Source organism: Ambystoma mexicanum, chromosome 3q, assembly GCF_040938575.1.
Source record: "Ambystoma mexicanum isolate Mex_15411 chromosome 3q, UKY_AmexF1_1, whole genome shotgun sequence".
Classification (NCBI taxonomy): Eukaryota; Metazoa; Chordata; class Amphibia; order Caudata; family Ambystomatidae; genus Ambystoma; species Ambystoma mexicanum.
This window is the reverse complement of record NC_090926.1, coordinates 1,090,011,263-1,090,037,782: the sequence shown is the minus strand read 5'-3', so window position 1 is coordinate 1,090,037,782 and position 26,520 is coordinate 1,090,011,263. Positions and strand designations below refer to the sequence as shown.

The following is a 26,520-nucleotide window of genomic DNA, read 5'->3' as shown; positions in this document are numbered from 1 at the left end:
GTGTGGTAGGCCTGGAGACAGTGCAAGGGTGACTGATCAAGAAAGAGCCTGGTACCCAGAGAGATTCGGCGGGTAGCCAAGCAACCAGTCGGCCCATGCGAAATGGAGGGGACATCCCTAAAAGGAAAAGGGGGATATGTGTATTCATCCGATGATGCCGGGTCATCCCCCTGAGCGTCGTCTCCCGTCATGTGGTCCTCCCTCATATAGCCACCCCCAGGATTAGGATCAGGGTCTCAGACACACGGATGGCAAAAATGGTTCACTCCTTCACTAGGTACTGCAACAAAGAAGAGGGATGGCGCTTCTCTTGCTTCTGGAAATACATTGTTCACTATCCTGCCAGGGATGCATGTGGTTTCCTCCCTTTCCCTGCTGTTCACATGATAGACCTGGTTAAATATCCTGCCAGACACTATCTATCACTCCACTCTGTGATTTGTAGCTTCTACTGCTTTCCGGGTCCCAGGCCCTTCTTTCTTGGCTTTCCCCAAGCCCCTCTACTTGCCGCCTTCTTCTTAGCTCCTCTCTGCCCAATCGTAAACCGTACTTGGTCCGCATAGGTTCCAACCTCTCCTGGGTGTCTGCGGTGGAGCAGGGGGTTCTCTAGCTCTCGGGGGCTTCCCCGTTTCTCTGGGCGGCTCAGTTTTTATTCCATGCTTTTCCCCATCCTCAGGGTCTCCAGAAGCCACACTCCGGTAAGTAGCCCTGCTAGCGTCAAGCTCCCGGGGCAGCGTCCCGGTCTTTTCTTCTCCTTCCTGTCTTGCGTGGCTTCTTGCAGTTCCTCCTGGGAGGGCTTGACCACATGTTTGGTCCTTCTTCCCTTTTTGTACCACGATTACCAATAGATTGTTCATGTTGACTAGACCGCTCCTGTTGGTTCGGAGGGGTACGTTTCTTCTTTGCCTCAGTTGAAACATTGTTCTCTACTGGGTTACTGTCGTTCTTCTTCATCCCAGTTTTGTTCAAGGATTCACATGGAGGGTCCTTCTTCTTCCTTGTCACAATATAAGGCTGTGAGATAGAATGGACTACCTTACACAAGTAGCGGTGTGTCGGACTATGTTACCCTGCATAGAGTAAAAGGGGGAGGGAGGGTTGTAAAAGGGTGAGCGGATACCTCGTTCTCCCTAACATGTCGTCCCTCATCTCATAAGGAATTTCCCTCGCCACGTTATCCTACCATGATGTACCACCCCCAGGGGGCAAATTGGGCTTTGGCTACACTGTCCTGGCCCCATGGGAAGGATCCTCTCCATGGGAGAAGGGACAACATCTAAGGATTTGTAACACAGCCCATTCATTCGTTAAAGTGCTTTTGCACATGCTTTACTTTAAAACAGCAGACTCTTGTAGCAGATACAATTAGATCAGGTACTTTTGTTTTTGCTATGGATTACCTGGTTTGTTCAGTGCTGATATTTTGATCATCTCTGTTTTGCAGGTGAAATCTCTCTAGATCAAGACACTGCAAATCCCTGGCTTATTGTGTCTGAAGATGGCAAGAGTGTAGTATATGGAGACGAAGCACAGAATCTTCCTAAGACTCCGGGGAGATATGATTCATATGCCATTGTTCTTGGACGTGAGAGGCTGATGTCGGGGAGACACTATTGGGAAGTGGAGGTGGGGAGAAAGACGAGCTGGACATTGGGTGTGTGTGATGAGTCGAGGAGCAGGAAAGGGGGCATAACACTAGACCCTACAAGAGGATATTGGGTATTGCGGCTCATAGAAGATAAATACTATATAAACACTTCCAAAAGTATCCCCGTCAACTCACAGGTGCGCCCCTCGGTTGTTGGAATTTTCTTGGACATCGAAGCAGGAACAATCTCTTTTTATAACATGGAGGGGAGGTCTATTCTCTACACTTTCCTTCAGGTATCCTTTCCCCGCACCCTGCGGCCATGCTTCAGTCCTAGTATTAAAGATGGCGGGAGAAATTCTGGCCCTCTGCAGATCGTGCCAGTGAAAATCGATGAGTGAGAGCATAGAAAGAAGCAACATCAGCAGCAGGTAAAATGTTCATTTTATTTTTGGATCGTTTGGTTGTGGTTAGATGCTGTAGGTTACACATTTATTTGTACTTTTTTATGTAGCAAGTGCAACACTAGACTGTAAATATATCTTGGCACTGACCCTAAATACTTGTATTTCTTTAAAGAAAACAGGATGTCATTTCAAACAGAAACTGCATGAGGGCACCTCTACAGTATGTATTATCCTCCATCCTAATTCTCTTCGACCTGTCTGCTGCCTTTTACACAGTTGAACACTCTGATCTCCTTAATACACTCTCTCTTCTTGAGATTTGTGATCAAGCTCTTGCCTGGATTGAATCCTACCTAGCACATCGCCAATTCTCTGTCTCCTGTAACAACCATAGCTCTCAACTCAAGCTTCTAACTGTTGGTGTTGCATCAGGCTCTGTCTTGGGTCCTCTCCTCCTTACACTCTACACCTCTGCTCTTGGCGCACTTATCTCCACCTTCTCATTCTTATACCAACTCTCAACTGATCTTCCTATCAAAATGTTCAAACTGTCTCTCTGCCATTAAATATTGGATGGCTTTGCACTCTCTGATGTAAAATGGTACCAAAAAAGAGGTCTTCTTCTCTGGCAAATACTCTCTGTCATCTCTTCCCCTGCCTATCCAGTTCTTTCATCTCCAAAACTGCAATGGCGGCTCACCTCAACGTCCTAAATATTAGGAAAACCAGGCACCTTCTTCCTATCAACACTGCCAAGAATCTCTTAACTTTTCCATTTCTTCTCTAAACTGGACTACTGTGCAGAATCCTCTTTGGTCTCCCCAAATATGCTTTCTATCCTCTCAACAAGGTCATTAACTTCACTACCAAAACTCTCTCAATTCACACCTACTTCCTCGTCCCATCACCAGGCTGGATGTCTGATAATGGAAAACAGGGGCACCTGTGAGTTTAAATTTCTTTTCCTATTTCATTAATCTATCCATGGTAAGACTCCACTGTATCTATTCTCTTCTATCCAACTCTGCAAGCCTTTTCGTAATCTCGGCTCTGCCTCCTCGTTTACCCTTGTGGCACCACTCCCTCCCTGTGCTTTCTCTCGCTTACACTCTTTCTCTCTTCTTGCTCCACTTGCATGGAATTCTACTCCAACCAGACATCTGATAAACAGTCCACACTGATTTGTTTGTTGAATGCCTACCTCCTTGCCTCTGAGTTATTCTCTTAGCCTACCTCTGAGAATGTCACTCAACCCATTCTATGAAGCTCACTGCTTCCCATCAAATCTCTTATGTATTGTATGTTTGTACTGATCAAAAGATCATAGTTCATCCCTGTATATAAAACAATTTGAATATATATTTAAAGATAAATAAATTGCATTTTGTGAAAAAGCCTGGTGATTGTGGGGTGGGAGGTTGATTGAAAAAGGGACAGCAGGGATTTAACATGGGTATAGAGATATGTAGGTTTAACATTTAGGGCCTAGTGCCATACTTTGATTGAGCAATATACATATTGACATATTCCTATTTGAGTGGCATAATGTGGGGGCTGTTATAGGCGTGTGTTAGAATGGGGTAGGGAGTGGGCAGGAGAGGCCCACTTGGCAGCTAGCAGGTGGAGTTTGAGTTGGGTTCTGAAGTTCTAATGCTGGATTTGATGGCAAGGGGCCACCAGGGCAAGGGGTACAGTGGAGGAGGCAAAGTAGAGAGAAGGAGCAGTAGCTGCAGAGGAACATAGAGGTTAAGGAGATTAGAGGATCTCAGAACAAGAAGGAGAGTAAAAGGGAAGCAGTAAGCAATGTTTGGGGGCAGACCATTCACAGTTTTGAAGAGGACTAAGATCTTGATAACAGGATTTTGTGTGGAGAGCCATCCAGCATGGTGTTGGTACATGGAGGTGGGGGTAGGATCTGAGTAGGTCATATAGGGCGCATTCATAGAAGTTAAGGAGGTTGTTTAGATGGGAGAAAGCTTAGAGGACAATGCCAATGAGTACGCTATTTATAGGAGTAGTCAAGTGTGCAAAGTACAAGGGTATTGATAGTCTTGGCTGTTTGAGGGGTGAGAATTGGTGGAATCTTTTATATTCAGGAGGGTCTTCCCAGCCACAATGGCATATTAGTGATATATGTTTGAAGCCTATGGTCTCTGTCAAATAGGACCCCAAGGTTGCATGCTTTGTGGGATGGAGAGAGAAGGTCAGGAAGGAAGGAGATGGGTGAATGGGGTTGGAAGCTGGTAGAAGGAGCAGTTGTATCAAGGAGGAGTTTGGTATCAGGCAGACTTAGATGTTGGATAGTGGGAAGATAACTGGTGGTGGTTCTGAGCTCGCCGGGATTAAGAGAGTAAGGAAAAGATGATTATTGGATACGTTTAGACATGGAGATGGTGTAGAGGGTAAATGGGAGTGGGCCAAGGGCATATTCCTGTGAACCGTCCACTGGGAGAGGTGTGGATTTGGAGGAATCATATATAATACAGGCCCATATACGCTGAGAATAGGGCGGAGGACCCCCTCCAAGCCCTACGTCCTGAAGAAGGTCTCTGACCGAAACACATGTCGACGTTTTTGTTGTGAGAAGATATCTGGCCACAATGTGGCAGTAGATATAGAACGACACCTGATATCAGGGACTGGGTCACTGTCTTTTGTAATAATTGAAGGATACTTTGCGGAATAATATTCTGAATGTTTTGTGATGTACCAAATATTTGGTTGTTACTTATATTTGAATGCTGAATGAGTCTGGTATGTGGTTGGGAATGATTATATCTATTAAGTGTTTTTTACTGACTTTTATGATATTAAGATGAATTTTTCTGGTGATAAGGTTACCGGATAAAATTTGATATGTACTAAAATCTAATTCAGTGTCATCCCATTCTACTGATCCACTTTTGGATATCTTTATACTTTACCTGAAGGATCAGGGACTTGAGCGCAGGTCTACCCCTTTATTTTCCATTTGTTTCGCAAGAAGACAGCGTAGTCCATGTTGATATCTCTGCACAATATAATTGATGAATTTACACAGTTATAGCTCTCATCAATGGCCTCATTATTTGGGCCATAATTAAGTTCATTTCAACATCACTGTCATTCCAGTAGATATTGATCAACAATAGATGAGAAATAAGAGAAGTATTCACCTTATCTTCCCCGTTTGATTTTTTAAATTTGGTGTATTGCATATAAGGGTTATTGTGTTCAATAATGTCATATCCAGCTTTTACATTGATCAGGGTTAGCAGCCCTGCTCTTGGTCTTCCTGCTGCCCCTCTTAGAGCTGGAGTTATCAAGACGGTGAAGCCATCCAGCACTGGTTCTTACCTCAGCCAGGTCGCCTGTAGGCATATAAAACAAGAGAATGTTTCCTCTGGGAATTATGTCCACTTAGTTGTTGCTAGTACTTTTCTTTTGGATGCTAGGATGCCTGGTAACCATGCCCACATGTCCTCTCATTCTTCTGTATCGGAAGCTGAATTAGTTTCGATGGTAGATTTTTGAACCTCCGAATTTCGCTTGCCACTGACGGTAAAAGTAAGTTTAGATTCATATTTCCATGAGATGAAGAATGAGAAGTTAGACAGGTAGGTGGTTACCCAGTCAAAGGAAGTGTCCTTAAATCAGAGTTAGGTGAGGGTTTGAAGGAGAGAGGGATGATCTACTGTCATGCCCTACACCCCTTCTGCAGTTGAACTGAACCGCCTCAAGGGCTTCATAGCCCCGGTACTCCTTGATGGACTGTTTAGGTTGGGAATTGGTGAGCAAACTACAAGATCCATCAAGCTTAGGGAGCATGGGACTATATTTTAGGCGAGGATATATAAGCCACATCCACCAGCATCGCCTTACTTAGCGGTCAGTGAACTAATGCGCTTGCCAGCACCACTCCGCTTCTGCACCTCCGATCGGTTCCAGATCACTCATGTGCCCTACCTGGGACTCCTGCCTGCAAAACCAGCTCCTTGCCCTGGTTCTCTCTCACTGTCACAGGAACTCCAAGTAAGCGATCAGTCACACTTAACCTTCTTGTTCCGAAGACTGCCCTGCCTCTTCGGCTCTCCTGCTTACGTCCCGTTGCTCTACTCCACAGTCACGGGCCCTCGCTGGCATCTAAGAAACTCACCTACAGCAAGATTACAGAGAACATGGATTTAACCGTTTCTGCTGCAGATCCGCTCTGCACCACCTCGTCTCATGCTCCTTTGCCAAGGCCTGTCGCTCCAACCCCCATGTAGTGTATCAGCCTGGAAGGAAGAAAGGACATTAGTGCTACATCTCTAGGAGTGACTCTCGGTATCATCGTGCAATCCTGCTTACCTGATTGCGGTCCTCACCGTGTGTACGCTCTCCCCTTGCCTGCCTGGTGCCACCTGTAAGGAAGATGAAGCAAACATTAGAAAGCAGCAGACCATTGTCGGAACTACAAAACATATATCCGAACCCAAGTATCACAAGACTTCTCAGTGAAGTAACTGGGAAGACGGCCTACCGAAACGTGTGCATTAAAAAGCTGGTCTCTTCAGGCAAAGAGTGACGCTAACTGCCTTGAACTGCAAACACCTCTTCCACGCTTCAGTACTTGAGCAAGGGGTGCACCCGGTAAACCTAGCAGGGGATACATAAAGGGAGTTGGGTGGAAAGAGGAGCTCTGTGTAACACCAGCACTCATACCATTCCCTTTGTCATAGGGCTGATGGTTCCCTCATATGGAGGGACCATGGTCATTGGGGAGTTAGCACAGAACCCGTCACACACCAACCGCAATCCCTCCATTGGGCTGTACACTCTGTTATCACCAGTGTGTGCAGTCCAGTAGAGATGGCAAGGGACTTGCAGCATTCCTGTCAAGCCCCACAGGTAATGCTTTACAACTAGTGTGTCAAAAGCAGCAAAGAGATAGAGGAGTGAGAATGTTGGAAATGTGTCACAACATTGGAGACATCAATGAGTTCTGCTTCAGTGGAGTGTTTTCTTTGAAATTGTGATTGGAGATGACTGCATTATGTGCACTTTGAGTCAGTTCACAATGCAATGTGGACAGCTCACTTGTGTATTTTATGGAACCAGATGATGTCGGGATCATCAGTGGGTTTTTCAGTATGGGAATGACCATAGCTATGTTATCACAGGAAGGGGAGATACCCTTCCCGGGGGCTGGTGTAAAGAGAATAGTAACCCAAACCCCATACAGTAAAAATAATCCAAGAGACCACATGATCACTGAACCACTTTGCAAAGGAAAACAAGGTTTATTACATGTTAAAAGGTCTCAGGCGGTCCCGTAGAACCAAACTGACATGGAGCTCATCACTGTCCAAGAAGTTACAGGTTACATAGCAGAAAACCTCATATTAGCATACATAGGTTATAATGTTGTCCCACCATCCTCATTGGCTACCACCTATAGAACATGCTAATGCCCGCCTATAATCCCTTGACCGATTGGCCACAGTTTATCTAAACCCATTCTGCGATACGCGTGGCCCATTACATCACCACCATTAAATCCAGGGACAGGATTGGCTACTAAGTAAATTGTTACAATAATAGATTGTGACCTCCACATGATGTGCACCCCTCCGACCCATACACATTCAAAGGAAGACTTGCGAGGTCAACTCTGTTTTGAAAAGACAATAGACCTTCTCATTAACCCAGATGCAGGGGTGCGCACAAGCTGCACCCCAACCTTGTACTGAATTTATTGCCATCACCACTGCTCCTCCTATCCCAAATCATGAAACATTCTAGACACGGCTCCCCCCTTATCGCTTTCAGATCCAAGGTGCCCAGTAATGACATGACCAGGGTGCCACTCTTGAGTCTGAATTTCAGGGATTTATTTGCTTTGGTTATGCACATACATGTAATTCAAATGGGATGATAAGTCCTTGGGTGAGGGCAGTAGTGCTCTAAATCTTTTCCTGGCCTATTGGCATCACAAAAATACATGCCCTATTCTCATGGATGTATCCTTTGAGGGCTACCTCTCCTCCCCTCAGTTAACATTCCATTCCCCTAACAATTAGCATTTATCTGTGCACCTTGGGTGCCTCTGACCTTGGTTTCTCTCCTGCGGGACGGAAAAGGGATTTGTCTTGGAGCTAAGCTAAACACAGCACAGCTCCACGTTAATGCCTGCATTCTATTTTGTTCATTGGTCCTCATTACGAGGTTGCCGGTCCCGAAACAATTCAAGAATGGTGCCGGTGCATCCGACCTCCCCATTCCTATTGAGTCCAAGGGGACTCAAATGGGAATGGGGACTAATATTTTCCGAGACCTGGGAATGGGCAATTACCGGTTCCAACGGGGCTGCAATGCCCTGATAATTTCCCATTCCCAGGCGCCAGAAAAGAAGTGACTCCGGTGGCAGCTGGCTACCACCAGAGTCATAATGAGGCCCACTGTGTGCTAGGCCTTAAAATCCAATATGGCAGTTCTCTTGCCATGTTAACATGCTGACCTCGCTCCTGACGCAGCCCCTTTCTGACTCCATCTTCCATCTGCTTCAACTATTTTCTCACACCTTACTAAAAAACATAAATTTGTATAGAAATCATATACACATGGTTAACCACTCCATCCTCATACAAAGGCTCCATGATACCGTTGGTATCTCGGAACGGGCACTAGACTGGCTGATCTTTCTAACTGACCTCTCCTCTCAAGTCATCCTGAGTACCTTCTCCTCTCCTACTTCCTTCTCCGCATGTGGTGTCCCCCAGGGCTCTATCATCTCCCCCTGGCTCTTTAACATCTACCTTACTCAGCTGGCACTCCTCATCTCCTCCTTCTCCCCCAACTTGCAGTGTTATGCAGATGATACACAACCCTTTTTCAAATGTACTGCTGACCCTCTTGCACCTTCCATCATCCCTAACTGCCCATCTGCCATCCAGGCTTGGTTCACTCCCAATGATCACTGTCTTAATGCCAGCAAAACGGAGATCCTTCCCACCCATTGAGAACCCTGTGCCGCCTTCTTCCCTTTTCTCTGGCCTTTGTCCATGGGCTCACCCCCTTCTCCTTCTGAAGCCAGAAACCTTGGAGTTATCTTCGACTCCTCTCTCTCTCCTTCCTCCCTCACGCTAGGACATTGCCAAGAAGTCAAACTTTCAGCTCTTAATTCTCAAAGGAATTCTTCCTTTTCTCACCTTCCCACAGGACCTCAATGTTACCCAAACCCTGGTTCTCTCTAGGCTTGACTATTGCAAGAGACTCCTCCTGAATCTACCTTCTTCCACTCTGCAACTCCTCCAGCTAATCCAGAATATGGCAGCAAGACTTATCCTTGTTTCTTTGTAAGGGCAGGTAAGACCCTTCTGTCTGGGACAGCCACTCCACAGGACGCTGGCCTGGTAGCAGAAATAAAGAGGCAAACCCATGCACAGAGAGCCAGGTCTTCATTTATAAAGGCCTTTCATCCTATTGAGAAAGGGAGGGGTGGAGCTAGGATAGCCACAGAGTGATCTGTACAGTGTTTTGGAGAGTGCTGCCATTTTGATTCTCTCTGCTCTGCCTCTCTTTCTCTTTCCTGTCCCCTCCACTTCCTCTGTTGCACTTTTTGTGTATGACAGCACAAGGTCATAGTCAACACATTTCAAGAGCAGGGATTGGAATCCTAAAGCAGGCTAGCTTTAGTACAATCATTCTTACATACAAAAGAAGGGGGCTCCCACCACTTCTTTGAATCATCTTGGGAATCATCTTCAGGCATCTTTGGATCATCACTTGATGGATTTCACTGGACCCTGCTGAGACAGCAGTCCTTTCTAAAGTCCTCCAGTTGTGAGGTGAAAGCAGGTGTTCCAAGGCTATTCTATTAACGTTTCTCATGGACCATTGGGGATGGTCTGCTGCTGGAACAGGACCTGCCTCTCTGCCAGCCATATAGGTACCCAGGACCTCACTGTGTTGAAGGACCCCTGCAGTTGTGTGCCAGCTTCACTTGTGTTTGGGAACCAGAGAAAATAAATCACCTTGTCCCTTAGCCTCTGTATTGGGTCTCACAGCACACTGAGAGCCAAGACAGCTGGGATCCTAGTATTTTTCACCATTGAACTGCATGGAAAGTGTTTCATGAACTGTTCAGCACATTTGAACCAGCAGGACCTTCCTTTGTTGCCCTTTGCTCTCTCCTGATCTTCGCACAGCTCCACAAAGTCTGGTACGGTGCTGCTCAATCACCAATAACTGCAAAGGAGGTACTATTGACTGCTAACTGCCCCCTTTGACCCTACAGACTGGTAAAGTCACTTTAAACCCTTTTTGCTTGAGAGTACTTATCCTTTTTCAAGAACATTGTTACTTTTGCTTGCCTTTCACCCCTGATTCATTACCTAGAGTGCTGTGTCTACTGTCTTTGCTTATTCTGTGTTCCTTCCTCAGGGGGTGATATGTTGTAGTGTTGTTCTAATTGGTTATTATTGTACATGGGATGACTCATTAAAGTAGCCTTTTTTTATAGAAACTTCTTTGTACATTACTTTATTTTGGACTGTAATAGTTCACTGTTTTGGTTGCTACTGAACCACATATACACCCCTCTTAAGAGCATAGCCTTCCCTCGGCCCATGTTAACACAAAACGCAAAGGAGGGGTATCTCTTGACTGTTACTGTTTTACCTATATGTTCGTGTTGGCTCTTGGTTTGTAGAAGTATGAGGACTGAGCGGGCATTTTAGCCTCTACACATCCTTTTACTCCTGCAGGGCAGAAGTCAATTCGTCGCAGCATGACTGGCAACTCTGGTTGAAAATCTGTCCCATCCTCGAGTATCTCCCAGAGGATCATAAGTGAGAGGGTTTGACATCATACCAGAAAGCAAATCCACCTTTGGCCATGCCATACCGGTGGCTGTCGAGATTGTAGAAATGGGATTATGCCAAATGGGGAAAAGCGCAGTCTTGTGACACCAAGGTTGGCGGAAGGACACACATTTTAGACCTGATGTGCAGGCGAAGGTTGTTGATGTGCCTTTTGATGGGGAAGATATTTGTGGCAAAAAATGTTGATGGCACTCTCCAAGCCTTCGAAAATGACAGACAGCGCCAGGTCCTTAGCACGCTGTAGCAAATGCGGCGCTATCAGTATCTTCGCTCAGAGAAACACCGCTTTTAGAAATTCTTTTTTTAATATTTATTTACAGTTATATACATCTGCAAGACTAAAACACACTGTGCATAGCAAGTACAAATAACAAATCGAAAACAGTACAAATTAGAAATTCTGCCGAGACTACATCTCATCATACTTCACCTAGTACTACAAAGGGATGTTGTATGCTACAGGCGGGCAGTATAGGGCTCAATCTCAATCTTAAAGAGATGCCCACCTGTTGCTGCTGTTCTTTTCAGCCTAAGGACCAGTCAAACAAGTAGGCACCCTTCTGTTTCAGCACGCGAGTGAGAGGCCACCTCTCTTCATTCAAACGTCAGTGGAATCAAATCCCATCGGACAAATGGTTGTTTCCGATAGTGGATCACAGCCTTGAATGTGTACAATGGCCGCAGACAACCCCCTTGCCAGCAAGGCTGAACAAAAGGTCTTCATGCCCTTCAACTAGAAGTGCTTTGAGCCTTCCGTTTTAAAAAAAAAGAAAAAAATAAACAGGGGCTGCGGGGATGTCCCCGTTCACAATACTTTATGGTAAGTGCCTGGAGGGACACAATGGTGCAGGTCCCTCCAAGCTAGACCAGTGGGAGAGAGCCTGGAGGGACTCAGAAGGAACCAGGCAGCCAGTCAAAATGCATCATAGGGGGGCATTGGCAGGGTAGGGGGGAGAAGGAAGCAAGGAGAGAAAAGGAGGGTCCTGATAAGCTTCCAGAACTTCAGGAGATCCGGAGAGGGAGGCTCCAGCGGAAGAGAGAGATCTACTCCTACTCTCTGCTTGGAAAAACATCTGATCTGCAGAAAGTTGGAACTAGAAGATCGAAGTGCTCTAGCAGGGATGTATTTAGGAAGAGAGAGTTGGATGTTGTGGGATCTCAGGCAGCCTTGTGTATGATGCAGAGGGTCTTGAACCTGATCCTTGTAACAACCAGGAGCCAGTTGAGAGATTTTAGGGCTGGAGAGATGCGGTGCCTGGGCTCGAGGCCAAGGATAAATCTAACAGTCCTATTCTGGATGAGATGAAGAGGACGAAGGGAGAACTGAGGAAGAGGCTGTTGCAGTAGTCCAGCCAAAGGGGACCAGAGCTCTGGAGACATTGAGTTTCTGGGGGAAGTTGCCTCTGAGGAGGTCCAGCTGAAAGCTGGCCTTCTTGGCAAGGTTTGTGATGTGAGGAGAGATGGAGAGAGAGGAGTCGAAAAAGACACCAAGGTTTTTTGCCTCACACGAGTGTGAGAGTAGGGAGCCCCTGGAGGGAGACCACAGAGAAGGTGGCAAGGAGGCAGCTGTGTTCCCAATGAGAAGGATCTCAGTTTTACTGACATTAAGGTAGAGATCATTAGCAGTGCATCATGCCTGAATACCAGTCATAATCAAGAATAAGAGAGGAAGAAGAGGCAGTGGGGGAAAGCTTGAAGGAGAGCTGCGTGTCATCCGCATAACACTGTAAGTGAGGTGAGAATGCAGAGATTACGTGGGCCAGAGGGGCAAGGTAGATGTTGAAGAGCCAATGCGAGAGGATAGAGCTCTGAAGGACACCACAATTGGACAGTGTGATTGAGGAGAGAAAAGTTGATACTTGGATGGTCGTCAGAGAGGAAGGAGGTTGTCCAGTTCTGTGATGCCAAGGGCATCACAAAGCCGATTTATAAGGGTGGCATGATTGACTGTGTCAAAGGCAGAGGAAACATCAAGAAGGTTAAGAACGGAAAGAGAGTTGGAATCGAGATTTGAGAGCTAGTCTTCACGAGTGTTCAGGAGTGCACTTTTCATGCTTCTGGCTGCTCTGAAGCCAGACTGGTGGTCGCGGGTCAGATTCAGTGCGGTGGATGAGCTGGGAGATGACTAGCTTCTCCAAGAGTTTGCCCAGGAAGGGGTAATGGAGATAGGGCAATAGTTGGCAGCACAGGAGGGGTCGGACTATTGAGGAGAGGGTGCGCAAGGGTGTGCTTGAGGAGTAACAGGAAGGAGCCAGTGGCAAAGGAGTGAGTGCAGAAATCAGCCAAGGCTGTAACAAGAGAGGCAATGTTGTCCTTGATAGTTCTGAAGGGGCAGGATATGCACCTGTATGGAGGAGACTTTCATAGAGAGGACTTGTCTAGAGACCTCACACGGTGCTATGGGCAAAAAATAGAGAAGGAGGGAGGGGTATAGGGCTGCCTGGGGAGGCTTGAGGGAGGGTGAAGGAGAAGGGAGGGGTGTAGAGGAGAGTGAGGACAGGATGTCCTGACTTTTGGTTATGTAGTGAGAGGCCAGTGCAGTGCAGAGGGTCAGGGATCGCATAGGAGTAGTGGAGACTGCAGTAGGATTGGTAAGTGCCTTGCAGATTTTGAACAGTCCAGCCATGGTGTTAGTGGCCTCAGAGATACAGGCATGAATATAAGCCTTCTTGTTTGAGCGGATGGAGGGTCTGTTTTGCCTTTGGAGCAGGAGGCAGGCCACAAGGATCACCAATGATCAGAGAGAAGTTGAACTTGTGGTTTAAAACATCTCACCTGGACCTAAGGTTTCACTAGTCACTAATAAAAACGGAGCGCATAACATCCCAATAAGAAAAGACATTCTGGCAAAAACAGAGAAGCTCGAGGAAATGTTCGCGTAATTTGCACATATCATAAGAAGCTCACAGAGCACACTTCATGAAAAGAATTGCAACACTCCCTTACCTATCAAATATTGTCCTGCAAAAAGACAAGGACTCCCATTCCTGTGAAGAACACTCTACACCAACAAATTCAATTACATAAACGCGACTACCTGATAAGCCTAAGAGTGTGGCATCCTTGTCTTGGACTAAAGGCAATGCAAGAATAAAGCCAATGGCTTGAGAAAAAGAAGATATCACTTTAATGTGAGGCAGATATTTAACTGTGCTGAGGAGGAAGAGGAGGAAGAGGCAAGACCCCTGACATCATTACGCCAGCAGGAAGCAGAGCACAAACTAGTCTGTGGGCTCTGCATCTTGTGAAGTGCGATAGTGCACTAGGACGAGATTCTGGAGAACTGGTGTGTGCAGATGCAGGAATAGTCTCAGTCGCCCGAGACAGAAGCAAGCAACCTGGTGGGTGTGTGACCACAAGCTGGATGTGGTGGGTAGGATGCCCGTGAACAACACAGATACTGACCGTGAAGGAAGTAAGATTTGCTTTGATCCAGAAGCACCAGTGCGGAGCAGGAGTTTGAAACAGACCCGAGAATGTGAAGGCAAGAAGCTGAGCCCAACCACCGGCCCCAACCAAGTAAGAGGTACTGTGGGGACCGGGAGAAGCCGGAGGCCTTCAGGATATCGCTATCACTCTGAGAAAACTCATCCCAGTCACACAAACAGAAAAGCAGGGCTAAAGTTATGTGGTGGGAGTTGGAGACAAATAACGAGTGACTGAGAGAGGAAAAAGACATATTATTTGATGCTAATACATCGAAGTGTTGTCTAGGGCACATAGTGCACAACAAAGTCAAATAAGAAGTGAACAGCCTAGAAGAGAATGGCAGAGTTAACACAAGTGTTGTAGGACCAACAAATAACATGATATTCAAGCTAGGGGTTAATCAATACGGCAGGGATATAACCAGACATATCAGAGACATTATAAGAATGAGGACTGATGAAAATAGAAGCTTAGAAACGGCAGAGGAAATCCCTCATCAAGTACTACCAGATGGATGGCATGGGAAGAAACTACAAACAATAATCTGAATATTAAGAAAGGTTATCCTAAAGGACATTATAAAAAGGCCGCCACTGAGGGCATATAATTCAAGGCAATATTTAATCAATTGTGGGAGAGACCAGGCAAAGCCTAATCATTCCCATGGTCTATTTAAGTTAGTTAACATTAGTAGCAGGGCCAGATAGGGTAGTTTGGGTGGAGGATGTATTTTCTTTTGGACTTTATGACAACGGATGAACACCTTTAGTTTCTATAGGTAGGTAGGAGACTCCCTTTAGTAATAGGGAAAGTTTGCCCTTCTACTTATAATTTTCATTAAAAGAATTTGAATCATGTTCGACTCCTTCTTCCGACCCTCCACAATGTATATATATGTAATAATGTTATGAACTTTCTAATAATTTGTTAAGTCTAATTGTAAGCTAAAAATGGTATTGTTTTGTCATTGTTTAGAGATTTGTATAATGTGTTTTGTTTTACTATTTGTAAGGGGTAGTTAGATAAACCAATGTCACAATAAAAACAATTGTGGCCTGTATCCAACAGATGTTTAAATTCTATAGTATTAATCCTAGCCTGGATTAAATCACACTAAAGCACCATACAGGATCTAAAACTAAAAAGGGAATCACGTTCAAATCACATCCACATTGATATATTAAAATTAACACACCTGGACAATGTGATTATGACTAGATTTCCCTCCTATTTTAAACAGTATATCGCTGCTCTTCATAAGAATCTTTTTCCACCAGGGTAGATTTGGTTTGTCTGGTTGGTCTGAATCTGGACTTTCGGTCCTTCAGTATGCGGTTGGCTTACCTTACATCCTGAAGTTGAAGCATTGGAATTCTGTCTACAATTTGTACTTCAAGGGACAATTGGGCTTTGCCGTATGATTAGTTAAATCAACAATATGAGCCATTTCATTTTTATTATTGGAGTGAGGTGGCAGATTTAGGACATGCAGGGAGCTCTGAGACACCAGCAATTGGTTACATAATTCAGTAAGACTTGGAGAGAGGGAGTTATTAAAGTAAATAGGTTGAACATAGGTAGTCTTGGGTTTTGGATATTTTTCTTATTTTTGTATGTTCCTTCTGTTTATGGGAGAGGTATTTTTAAAAGTGGGGCTTTTATGAACCGCAATGTTTTTTTATTGATGAAGTGAAAAGTGCATGGTTAAGAGAGATTTGTTTTTTTATAAATCTGGAAAGGTCCGACATTTTGTTGGATGCATCTTTTGCTCTGCCATGAAAGTACATATTTACTCCACCAGATCACCCTGCATGCCATTATGTCCTATTTTCCATGTAAGTTTGCATTTTCTGCATTTTCTGTTCATTTGAAAATACCAGATTCTAAGCCTCTTTTGCATTCTTTGCATTCTGTGTTTAAGAACATTTAGTACTTTCAACACAACTAGTTTTCCCATGATGAGGCAGTGGTCTTCGCTTCTGATAGTAGGCCTCATCATGATTTGGACCGTAGCCCTTAAATGCAGCGGTAACGCTATTACCACCGCATTTAATGGTTGGTCCTATCATAAATTGGCCATTAAATTGGAGTTTTACCTTCAGCTTTTTGCTGCAGGTAAAAATTCCCATTTAATGCCAGTTTTGGGTGCTATTAGAGCAGCACTAATTGTGTCAGCACTAATAGCGCCATGAAATCCCCCATTAGGTCGAGCAGGATTAACCGGCCAACCGCTAATACCACCGCACTGAGTAGCAGTAACTCTAATAGCGCTGGGCGGTATCCCCGCACAAATAGAGCCGGGATACCGGACAGCTCATGATGAGACCCATTATTGCGTGAGATAATGACACCAGACACAGATGTTGAGTGAGAAATTGCATCCGTGTGCTACCCTTGCTTTTGAGGGTGTTGATTGATCAATTTGTTAGCCCAAGTCTATGAGAACGTTCCATGCTTGTTTTCTTTTCTTTAGTATGGAGAAATGATAATAGTAAACCCAACATTTTGTTTGGAAAGCAAAATGGTTGGAAGTATTGGAATTATTTCTTCAAAATGGCATTGCTTTAAATGAAAATTGAAATGTTAGGCAAAAAGTCACTTTTCATTTGCCCACATCATGAAACAGTTCCATCTTTCCAAAACCAGAACAACGTTTACATTTTGTTCAACTCTGTTTTGTTTTCCCTTGTGAATAGTTCTCTAAAAAAATCATCCATCTTTTTTCACCAATTTATTTTCAAATAAAACTATTCTCTTTCAAACAACCCACTTGATACAGTCCACTAGATTGCCTCTTCCAATGTGTCTGCACACAGGACTGTTTGAGTATGCTCTGAAAGCTTTTAGTGCCCATCGCTCTCCGACCTGTTTCAGGGCTGAGCACTGAGGCGCTGAACAGGTGTGATTACAGCTCATCAACTACTAATCCAAACACGTGATCGTATGGATTATGGTTACACTAGTGAGCTTTAAAATTGTCATGCACAGATCGCCCACATCATACTTATCTGTATTAAAGAGAGCTCTTAAACAATCATTTCATATGAGGATTGGAAGAATATTGCTGTAATTCCCTTTGTTCAAAGAACTGATCAAATTATATGTGGTGAGCCTCTGAGATCGACCAAGTCAGTTCTCATTGATGCGTGCACAATGCTGCTCTTAGCTTGTCTAGTCTTTCTTAATCATTAAACAGAATAATCATTTGCTGTTCAATGTAAAATAGGATATCACATTATATTTACTCTCTCCACAGCTCTGGAACCTGCTTTGTTGATGTTCTCACAGCTGAATTCCATACAGTACCGATGGGGTACCAAACATGGGCTGTGGTACGGAAAGAATATCTGCTGCATTCAGTCATCAAATATTGCTTGTATCATCAGGCACATTTCTCAAGCCAACATAATGATCAATACCAATGGTGAACCTAAGATATGTGTCTGAATTGTGCACTGTTCTTCACATAACTCCTTACTCAAGAACTTCCAATTCCACAATCTCAACTGTTTTTCTGAACCTCTTATCAAAGAACTGTGCACAAAGATACTCACCTCAACACCTCTGTGGCCCAGTCACCTTCCACTTATCCCATCCAGCCCTATGTCCTTTCTCCCTCCTACCTCAAAGGCCCATCCAGACCGGACCTTCATAACCTCGTGACAGGAAAGAAAAGGTCCTCTTTCCAACCAGTCCTTGTCCACTATCTCTGAAATGCACCATCCTAAATGCATGACCAGCTTGCCTTCCTCCATGGCCATATCACCAGTGCTTTAAATGTAGAGTTATTGAGCAAGGGCTAAGAGTAAATCCTAAGAACATTCACTCAACCAGCAGGAGCTAGTAGTGTATATTAGAATTGTTTTTATTTACACACTTAGTTTAATACAAAAACCTTTCGCAAAAAAACTTTTCGCAAAAAAACAAGTGAAGCAGAAAAAAGAACAAAAGTCGTTTGTTTGTGCGCCGAGTTTGTCCAGAGTCCAAGATGAGTTTGATCCAAAGGAGAGCAGAAAAGTCTGAAATTTCGTAGTTGTTAGGCTGGGGATCCTTTCAGGTCCAAACATTCTTTTAAGAAATGTACAGCAGCGACGGTAAAACCCACCTCTCAGAACCATCGACCACCATTTATCTGCTTATAGTGACACGGTGGACTCTACAAACCGGGCAAAGAACTTGGATCTCAGTTCAGTTAAACCGAAGCATCAGATGAAAATATGCTGTACGTTTTCTAACCAGTCTGCCGTTCTACAGAACCTACATGTGGGTGGGTGAAGGTTTCCTTCCGACCTGACCGATATGAGTAGGAGCTAGTAGTATATATAGTGTGCAACAAATCTAACTGTAATAGATGATTTAAACAATGTCACCTTTTCCATCAAGTTTCATAATACGTGACACAATGGATGCCATTTTACAAAAAATGCTAATTGAATGTAGAAGACAGTCAATGTTAGCATGTAGGTGCTGTTGAGACCGCTGCATTTAATGTTCAACGTTTACGGTGCAATCGTAAAGAGTAAAAGCAGGTGACATCTTACTTTTATATTTTACAATCCTTTTGCAAAGGCTGTAAATGTCACTGCAGATCATGCATTCCAGATGGCATTTACAATGGATTCCTTTTTGGAATCTGCATTGTTTGAGCATAAAATCCCATTAGCTGTAATCCAACATGAAAATCTAATACAAGCATTCAACAAAGACGTTTTACAGTGGTAAGGATGAGGAGAATATGTATTCATGTTCCTATCTTCAATTTTGCCTGCAAAAAACTTTCAAAATGACCCAGAGCAGTAGACCAAGGTGTTTTGATATAAACCTGGATTTCACATCTTTGTTTACCACTACAGACAATTGAAAAACACCCCCATTAAGTGGTTTAGTACATTACAGCCAACTCCAAGTACTGTAGTGTAAACATTAATCCATGTTTAAAATTGTACACAGTAATAAATAATATATAGGCCCTCATTACGACCCAGGCGGTAAGGGGTTTACGCCGGCGTAAACAGCGCCGACCCTTACCGCCTGAGTACGAGTTCCCTTAGCGCCATGGCTGATTTAACACCTGCTTTTAGCAGGTGTTAAAATCCATGGCGCTAAGGGACCATGGAGTTAATTACGCCACCGTAATTTACGGTGGCGTAATTAACGCCTTCCCCACTCCCATTATGCCCTATGGGGCAAAAATGGGAATGGGGAAGGGTAAATGGGGATTGGGGACTTACCGCCCCGCCAAGGTCGGAATGGGGCGGTAAGTCCGCCAACCACCACGGCGGAATTGCACCCTTAGCGGCATGGACCATGGTGCTAATAGCACCATGGTTCTCCGCCAAGGTCGTAATGAGGGCCCATAGTGAATTAATGAGTATCTGCTCAGGTATTATTCCTATGATCAACAGCGACCCTGGTGATCTTTTGGGATTTTACAATACTCTAAAATGACATGAATTATTGCATAGTTTATAAATATAAAAATAAATGATTGAAAATGTCATTAAGATTAATATTTATGGGCACCCCAAATGTCCAATAAAGGCGTAAATTCACATTTATATATGTGTAGAGAGCCAGTAAATTTTGGATAAAAAGTATTTCAAGTTAGTATCCATCATTTAGATAAATTGATTATTCTAAGCTACTTGCAAGACCCAATAGCTATCAATTTTTTCCATCCCTGTGATATGACCTAATCAATGAGCACATCGATTCTGCTTCATCACAGTTACCCCAGAAGGTAATATCTTCTTCCCATATATGATCCTCCCCTAGCTACTGAATTAGAACCTGCAACAGGTTCTCTTCCTAATGAGGCTTCCTCCTCCATCCTGTACACCACGCCACTTGAAGCACGAAGAGTTCTCAGTGCCATGAACCTGAACATCGTTTCCGATCATTCTCTACATATCTAAAATACTCTTATACTTCCAATGCGCATGGTCCCAATGATCTTTCCTTACTGCCTTTACACCATCTGTGACATTAGAGACATGGGTAGAATCAGCCTTCGACTCCGAGTTGATGACTTATTTTGGTTTATACCGACAAACACTCCCTAAGCAAACCATATGTTCGCTGTCAAAACGTTATAGACATGCAATTCACAACCATCACACATCTGTCCAATAATGCCCCCTGTAATCCACATATCCCACGTCCAACTGGCACACCTCACTTAGTAAAACCAAAATATCCAACCATCTTCGATCGTTTTACATGCTCTCTGACACCAGCCCTGCCAAACTATGGGCAGCTTCAACCCCTTGCAGCATCCAACATCGTCAACCTTTTACACATGACCCACTTGAAAGAACTCTCCCCCCACTCAGAGGTATTGGGCAGCCAAACACAATGCATCATATGGACTTACAAAATCTTAGATGTTGGTAATATCACAATCCCAGCCACATGCTAGACCACTGTTACAATGGATTCTCATCATGCCATGGTCCAATGACTGCTCTCATCTCAGCCTCCAGCATATACATGCATCGACACAGCCACTCGCTCAAGTCACTTGAACACCCTCTATCCTAATAACTCTCCCACCAACTTGTGAAACTCACTACCAGCACAAAAAGCTCCCCCTGTATATAGCTGCATCAAGTGCCCTAAACGCAAATCGGCTAGAAACTTACCTGCATGTAGAGCCCAGATACTTATTCTCTACAATCAACCCAACACAACACCTATCTTGCATTTCTCCTCTATCCCTACTTACCAAACCCAACCCACCTTTCTTACAGATCCTCTTTCACCAGGGGACCATGCAAACGGCAGCGGAGTGCGGTATAAACCCCACTTACATATCACCACCCTGACCATTTAATAATCATTGACATGCTAACCCCCATTCGACACCATATTCCACAGCACAATTATCCATAGGTTTTGAAAGACAACAACAGCTGGGATTTGAGTCTATAGGTTTAGTGCATCAGATTGGACTGGTATGCCTCACTCTCTTCCACCCCCATCTCCACTCCCACGCCTGCTCCCCTGCCTCACTTGGCTCCCTTGGCTCCCCTCCTTCCACCCACCTCACTCGCCTCGCTCCTGCCCATAGTACCGGAAGAGGTCTCTAAAGTGGTCTTCTCTATGAAGGTCTCCTCCAAACAGGTGCCACCCTGCTCTTCCAGAACCATTAAGATCAACATCTCCTCTCTCGGCTCTTGCTGACTTCTGTAACCACTCCTTCACCACTGGCTTTTTCCCTCTATCCCTCAAGCACTCCCTTGTGTTCCTTCCTGCCTATCACCCTATTTCCTCTTCCCACTTCCTTGGTAACCTCCTGGAGAAGCTGGCCCTCTCCCAACTTAACCTCCACACTGATCTTGTTGGTTGCCTTCATGACCATCAATCTGGATTCCAGGCATCCAGAGGCACGGAAACTGCTCTCCTAAAAACCTGTGAAACTATGCTTGCAAACCTAGACTCAAACATCCCAGCTGTTTTCATTCTCCTTGATCTTTCTTCTGCCTTTGACACAGTCAACCATTCTATCCTCATAAAATAACTCTGTGACACCCTCAGAATCACTGACCGGGCACTGAATTGCCTGACCTCTTTCCTCCACCACCACCACACTCTCTTCCTGTGTCATCCCACAGGACTCTATGCTATTGCCATGGCTCTTCAATATCTATCTCACACCTCTTGCTCATCTGATCTCCTTCTCTGCTCATTTCCAGTTTTATGCCGATGACACACAGCTTTCGTCCAAACCACCCTCTACTACCGCCTCTTCCTCCTCCCTCATCCCTGACTGTCTGTCCACCATTCAGGCATGGTGTGCAGCTAAAGATCTTTGTCTTAATGCCAATAAGACAGAGATGCTTCTTATTGGGACTTTTGCACCCTCTTTTCCTCCTACCCTCTGGCCACCCTGTCTGTGCCCTCTACCCCCACTATCCTATGAGGCCAAAAGCCTTGTGGTCCTCTTTGATTCCACTCTCTCCTTTCCCCCTCACATCATGGACCTTACAAAGAAGTCCCACTTCCAGCTCCACGTCCTCAGGCATTCTTCCTTTCCTCACATTCACCCAGAAGCTCCATGTCTCCAGAGCTATGGTCCTCTCCATGCTGGATTAGTGCAAAAGCTTATTTTCTTTCTCAATCTTCCTATTCCCTCTCTACGCCCCCTCCAGCTAATCCAGAATAGGGCTGCAAGACTTATCCTTGGCCTCAAGCCCAGGGACTGTATCTCTTCAGCCCTAAAATTTCTCCACTGGCTCCGGGTGGCTGCAAGGATCAAATTCAAGATCCCCTGGATCATCCACAAGGCCTTCTGCGGCTGGGGACCACGCTATCTCCAACTTTCCCTCCCTAAATACTCCCTTGCTAGAGCCCTATGCTCCTCTAACTCCAACTCTTTCACTTTAAAACGCTTCTCCAAGTAGAGATTGGGGGGGGAAGGTCTCTTACCTCGGCTGGCGCCTCCCTTTGTAACAGCTGCCCTGCCCCTTGGAAACTAGCACCAGACCTCCTTAAGTTCTGGAAACTGCTCAAAACTCTTCTGTTCTCTACCTCTTTCCCTTCCCTGCTAATCACCCTACTGCCGCTGTGACCGGTGGCCTGATCCTCCTGCATCTCACAGGACTTCAGGCCCTTCTTCCCAGTCAATACCATCCTTCTACCCCCCCCCCCCACCCCACTGAACTGGCCTTGCGGGCCCCTGCTTAGCAGCTCTGCCTTCCACCATTGGGAGTCTCCTGCACTAGCACTTAGCATGAGTTTCTCCTCCTTGGCTACCCTTAGCAGTTCTCTCTCGGCCCTCCGCCAGCACTTGTCCACCACTCTGCCCCCGCCTGCCTCCCACCCAATCTCCTGCACTGCTCCTCACTGCACTTGCAAGCCCGAATGCCACAAGGCCTAGTAGGACCATGACTGTATTTTACTGTTTTTCCCATTGTTAATTTCCCCCGTTCCCTTCCCATTTAGCCTTGTGGCGCATTGAAAAATAATTCTGTTGTATAAGGCTCCTAACAAATGCTCATTAAATTAAAAAACGGCACATTATAGTGCAATTTGTACTTCTGTTGCTTGGTGCACCTCATCTGGGCACAGAGCATAATCTGTATGTGATTTATTAAACTTGAATTGGCATTATATTTATTTGGGTGTGTTAATTTCTTTGTAATGTGCTTTTATCTGTTGTGATATGGGATATCAATGTTAAGGCTATGCAATCAGCACAACTGGGAATCCTGATTCATTATTTTTACCCTGGGCACAAACTGTAAATTGGGGCCTAAACTCTGCAAATTAGAATATTCTTCATGCTGTTAATGCCGTGAATTGAGATGATTTTCTTTTCAAAGAATTCCTATTTCTGAATAGTACTGATGTGTCATATTCACATGTGTCCTCGTATTTATCATAAATGCATTCTCTTTTGATTTTGTAGAGTGATGTTTTCTCTCTCAAATGGATTCCTCTTGACACAATGCTACTTGTTTCAGCACATTTCTTGTAAAAATTGGCAGTCATAAATGTATTTGCTTTTCTCACAAATCTAGCGCTTTTGACACATCATTTCCTTTTCATTGCCAGTTGTTTATGTCACAACCCATTTTTTATTTCATTAATATATTTTTTGAAACTTGTTCCCATTTGTAAATAGTTCTGAATTTACTTTTGTTAATTCAGCTTACTTTGAAACACACCATTTTGGCTTTAATCACAAATGAACATATTTTTTTCAACCTTTCTCTTTTTTCATCACTAGCTGTTTTTTTCACAAATTCATTGTTTGTTTTCCTAAGAATCTATTTGTTTTTCTTTCACAATGGGTAATTTCTGGGAAAAGAATGGAACTAATCAAAAGGATTATTATTTAACTGGTGTAGGCATAGGCCGTGTATGAGGGCCTAGCTAAAAGTCAGGGAGGTCATCCTGTAGAGAGAGGAAGCAAGGAGGGAGTCGAGATTGAGAGCCACAGGCCTGCTAGGGGGCTATATCACTGACAGTAGCAGTAGCTAAAAGCACACTGACAGCCATATCTCAGACAGAGAACCACAAAAAGACAAGCTGCTGAAGGCCGCCTCAGGGAGGGTTAGGGAGCGGCATACCTATTCTGCCAGGAACCAGTGCCCTAAATGAGAAAACCATATAAGTCTGAATGCTGCGGCCTGGCTGGTGATAACGAAGCCTGACAATCGCCTTGGTAAGGGAGAGAGGGGAAACATAATTGCTGCTGTGTTCAAGGTAATACCATGGCAAGGAGGGGGAGACATTCTTGCTGATGAAGTAATCCTTGCTAAGAGGGAAGGAAATATAAAGATAAGCATCAGTTCAACAACTTTTTATTGTTTAAAGAAATGTGTTTGAGGAATATTTACAGGACTATGGGGCAAAGGAACTAAAACATTAAGGGAAGGCTCCATAATATCAGTGTCAGGCTGGCTGAGTAAATACATCTGGTTCGTGGGTCAAGTCTTAGTGAACCTAATATCCTTTGATGTGGAAGGATTGTTATGCTATGGTCCCTTACATTATGCTGTCATACATTTAGGCCTCAAATGCTCCTTTGCATTTGCCTGAGGCATTCCTCTGCCTCCCTCTGCACTCAGCTCCTCTGACATGCCCAAACCTTGGCTGGTGCAGATTAGATACCCCGTAGAAAGGTAAAGGGACAAGTCAGACCATCTCTTCCGTTTGCTCTCTACAAGTATAGCATGAGCACTATATATGTCAGATATAGTGATTCTGCAAATGGCGCTTATCCATGTACCGCCTCATTAAAAGGTTGCCGGTCCGGTAACAACGGTGCCGGTAAGCTACCGGTACCATTGTTACCGGACTGGCAAACTACGAGGTCTGCGAGCGGGAGCCTTCCCGGAAGCCAGATCTGACCTGGAGGGCACAAAGGCACCCACCCGCAGACCTGGACGGATGCACCGGTACCATTCATGAATGTTGCTGGTGCATCCCTCCTCCCCATTCCCATTGAGTCCTATGGGACTCAATGGGAATGGGGAGTAATTATTTCCGATGCCCGGCAATGGGCAATTACAGGGACCGCCGGGGCTGTAATGCCCCGCTAAGTCCCCATTGCCGGGTGCCGGAAAAACAATAGCACTGCTACTGCCGGACTCATAATGAGGCCCAATGTGCCTGCACGGCTTCATCACCAGTAAGGTGGTGACAGTTATTGCCAAATGTCTGCAATGTCATGCCAAGTTACACCCCCATTGTAAAACTGTTATATTAGTGATTACTTGGGATAGGATATATAGCCTGCGCTCTAAGGGAAGGCCCCTCAGTGCTCTGTGTGCTGACTGCCTGGACACTTGTCCTGCTGTATTTTCCTACTTATCAGCTGCCCACTCTGTATTCTGTGTATTTGCTATCTAATACAAGAACCTTGGTTTACCATCAGTCTGTGTCTAATCTCTGTATTTGCTGTAAACTGAGGTTGAAGACCAGGGGGCCCTTAGGAAGGTCCCAATCTTGGCTACCACACCTTAGTTAATGTCCCACACCATAACAAAACAGGGCCCAGGATATGTGCACCCAGGAATATTTTGTCAGTTTATGTAATCTTTTCTTGTCTGGGGTTTATCCTTGTGGGGCCAACACTTTCCTACTGGGACTTTGGCTTCTGCCCCCTTGCCATGAGATTACCTGAATATGGGCAGGTTAGCTCTACTACTTTGCCTAGATGTATTTCAGGCTGCAGTTGTTTTACCCACTAGAAAGGGGTACTTAAGGCAGATGATTCGTCTCTACATCCTCAAAGTCTGATGTACAGCCTCTGCAGGGTGGCAGTGCTACATTCTTTCTAATTATTGAATACCGGTGAACTCAAAACTCCCTCTAGGATCTGGGCAATAGCCCCCAGCAGGCTAATCACGTTGCCCCTTCTCAGTAGACCTTGGCTGCCACCAGCGTTTGAATTCTTCCCTCCAGTATGCTCCTTGCATATCTCTCACAGGGTCTGGGCTATATAGCTACCTGCTATTCTTCACTCTAATTGCTCTAACGGCCAACACACCAGCTCTCTGGAACAGTGTCTTAGCATTACTAACCTCCTGCTGCCTTGTTTTAAACTGTGGCAAGGATTTCAGTGTTTCAATAATGGCAGGGATTGTTTGAACCTTGAGTGAGCCATGGATGATTGTGCTCTCTCAACAGCAATGTTATGGCACTGCACACATGCAGTTAGTCTGTGACGAAACTGCTGTTTTTTTCCTTTGGCTCCGATCATGCTCCACTCTGGGCTCTGGCGGCATTGGGGCATACAATGTGA

At 44.9% G+C, this 26,520-nt stretch overlaps 1 protein-coding gene across 1 annotated transcript in view; it reads left to right on the top strand.

Moving 5' to 3' along the window:
- The window catches only part of LOC138447631 (E3 ubiquitin-protein ligase TRIM39-like), a 170,871-nt gene extending 147,491 nt beyond the window's left edge, over positions 1 to 23,380 (top strand). The window contains exons 8-9 of the mRNA XM_069603829.1: positions 1,445 to 2,019; positions 17,524 to 23,380. Coding sequence (XP_069459930.1) covers positions 1,445 to 1,989 — 545 coding nt within the window. The 3' untranslated portion in view covers positions 1,990 to 2,019; positions 17,524 to 23,380. The remainder of the gene's footprint in view (positions 1 to 1,444; positions 2,020 to 17,523) is intronic.
- Positions 23,381 to 26,520: the final 3,140 nt, after the last annotated feature.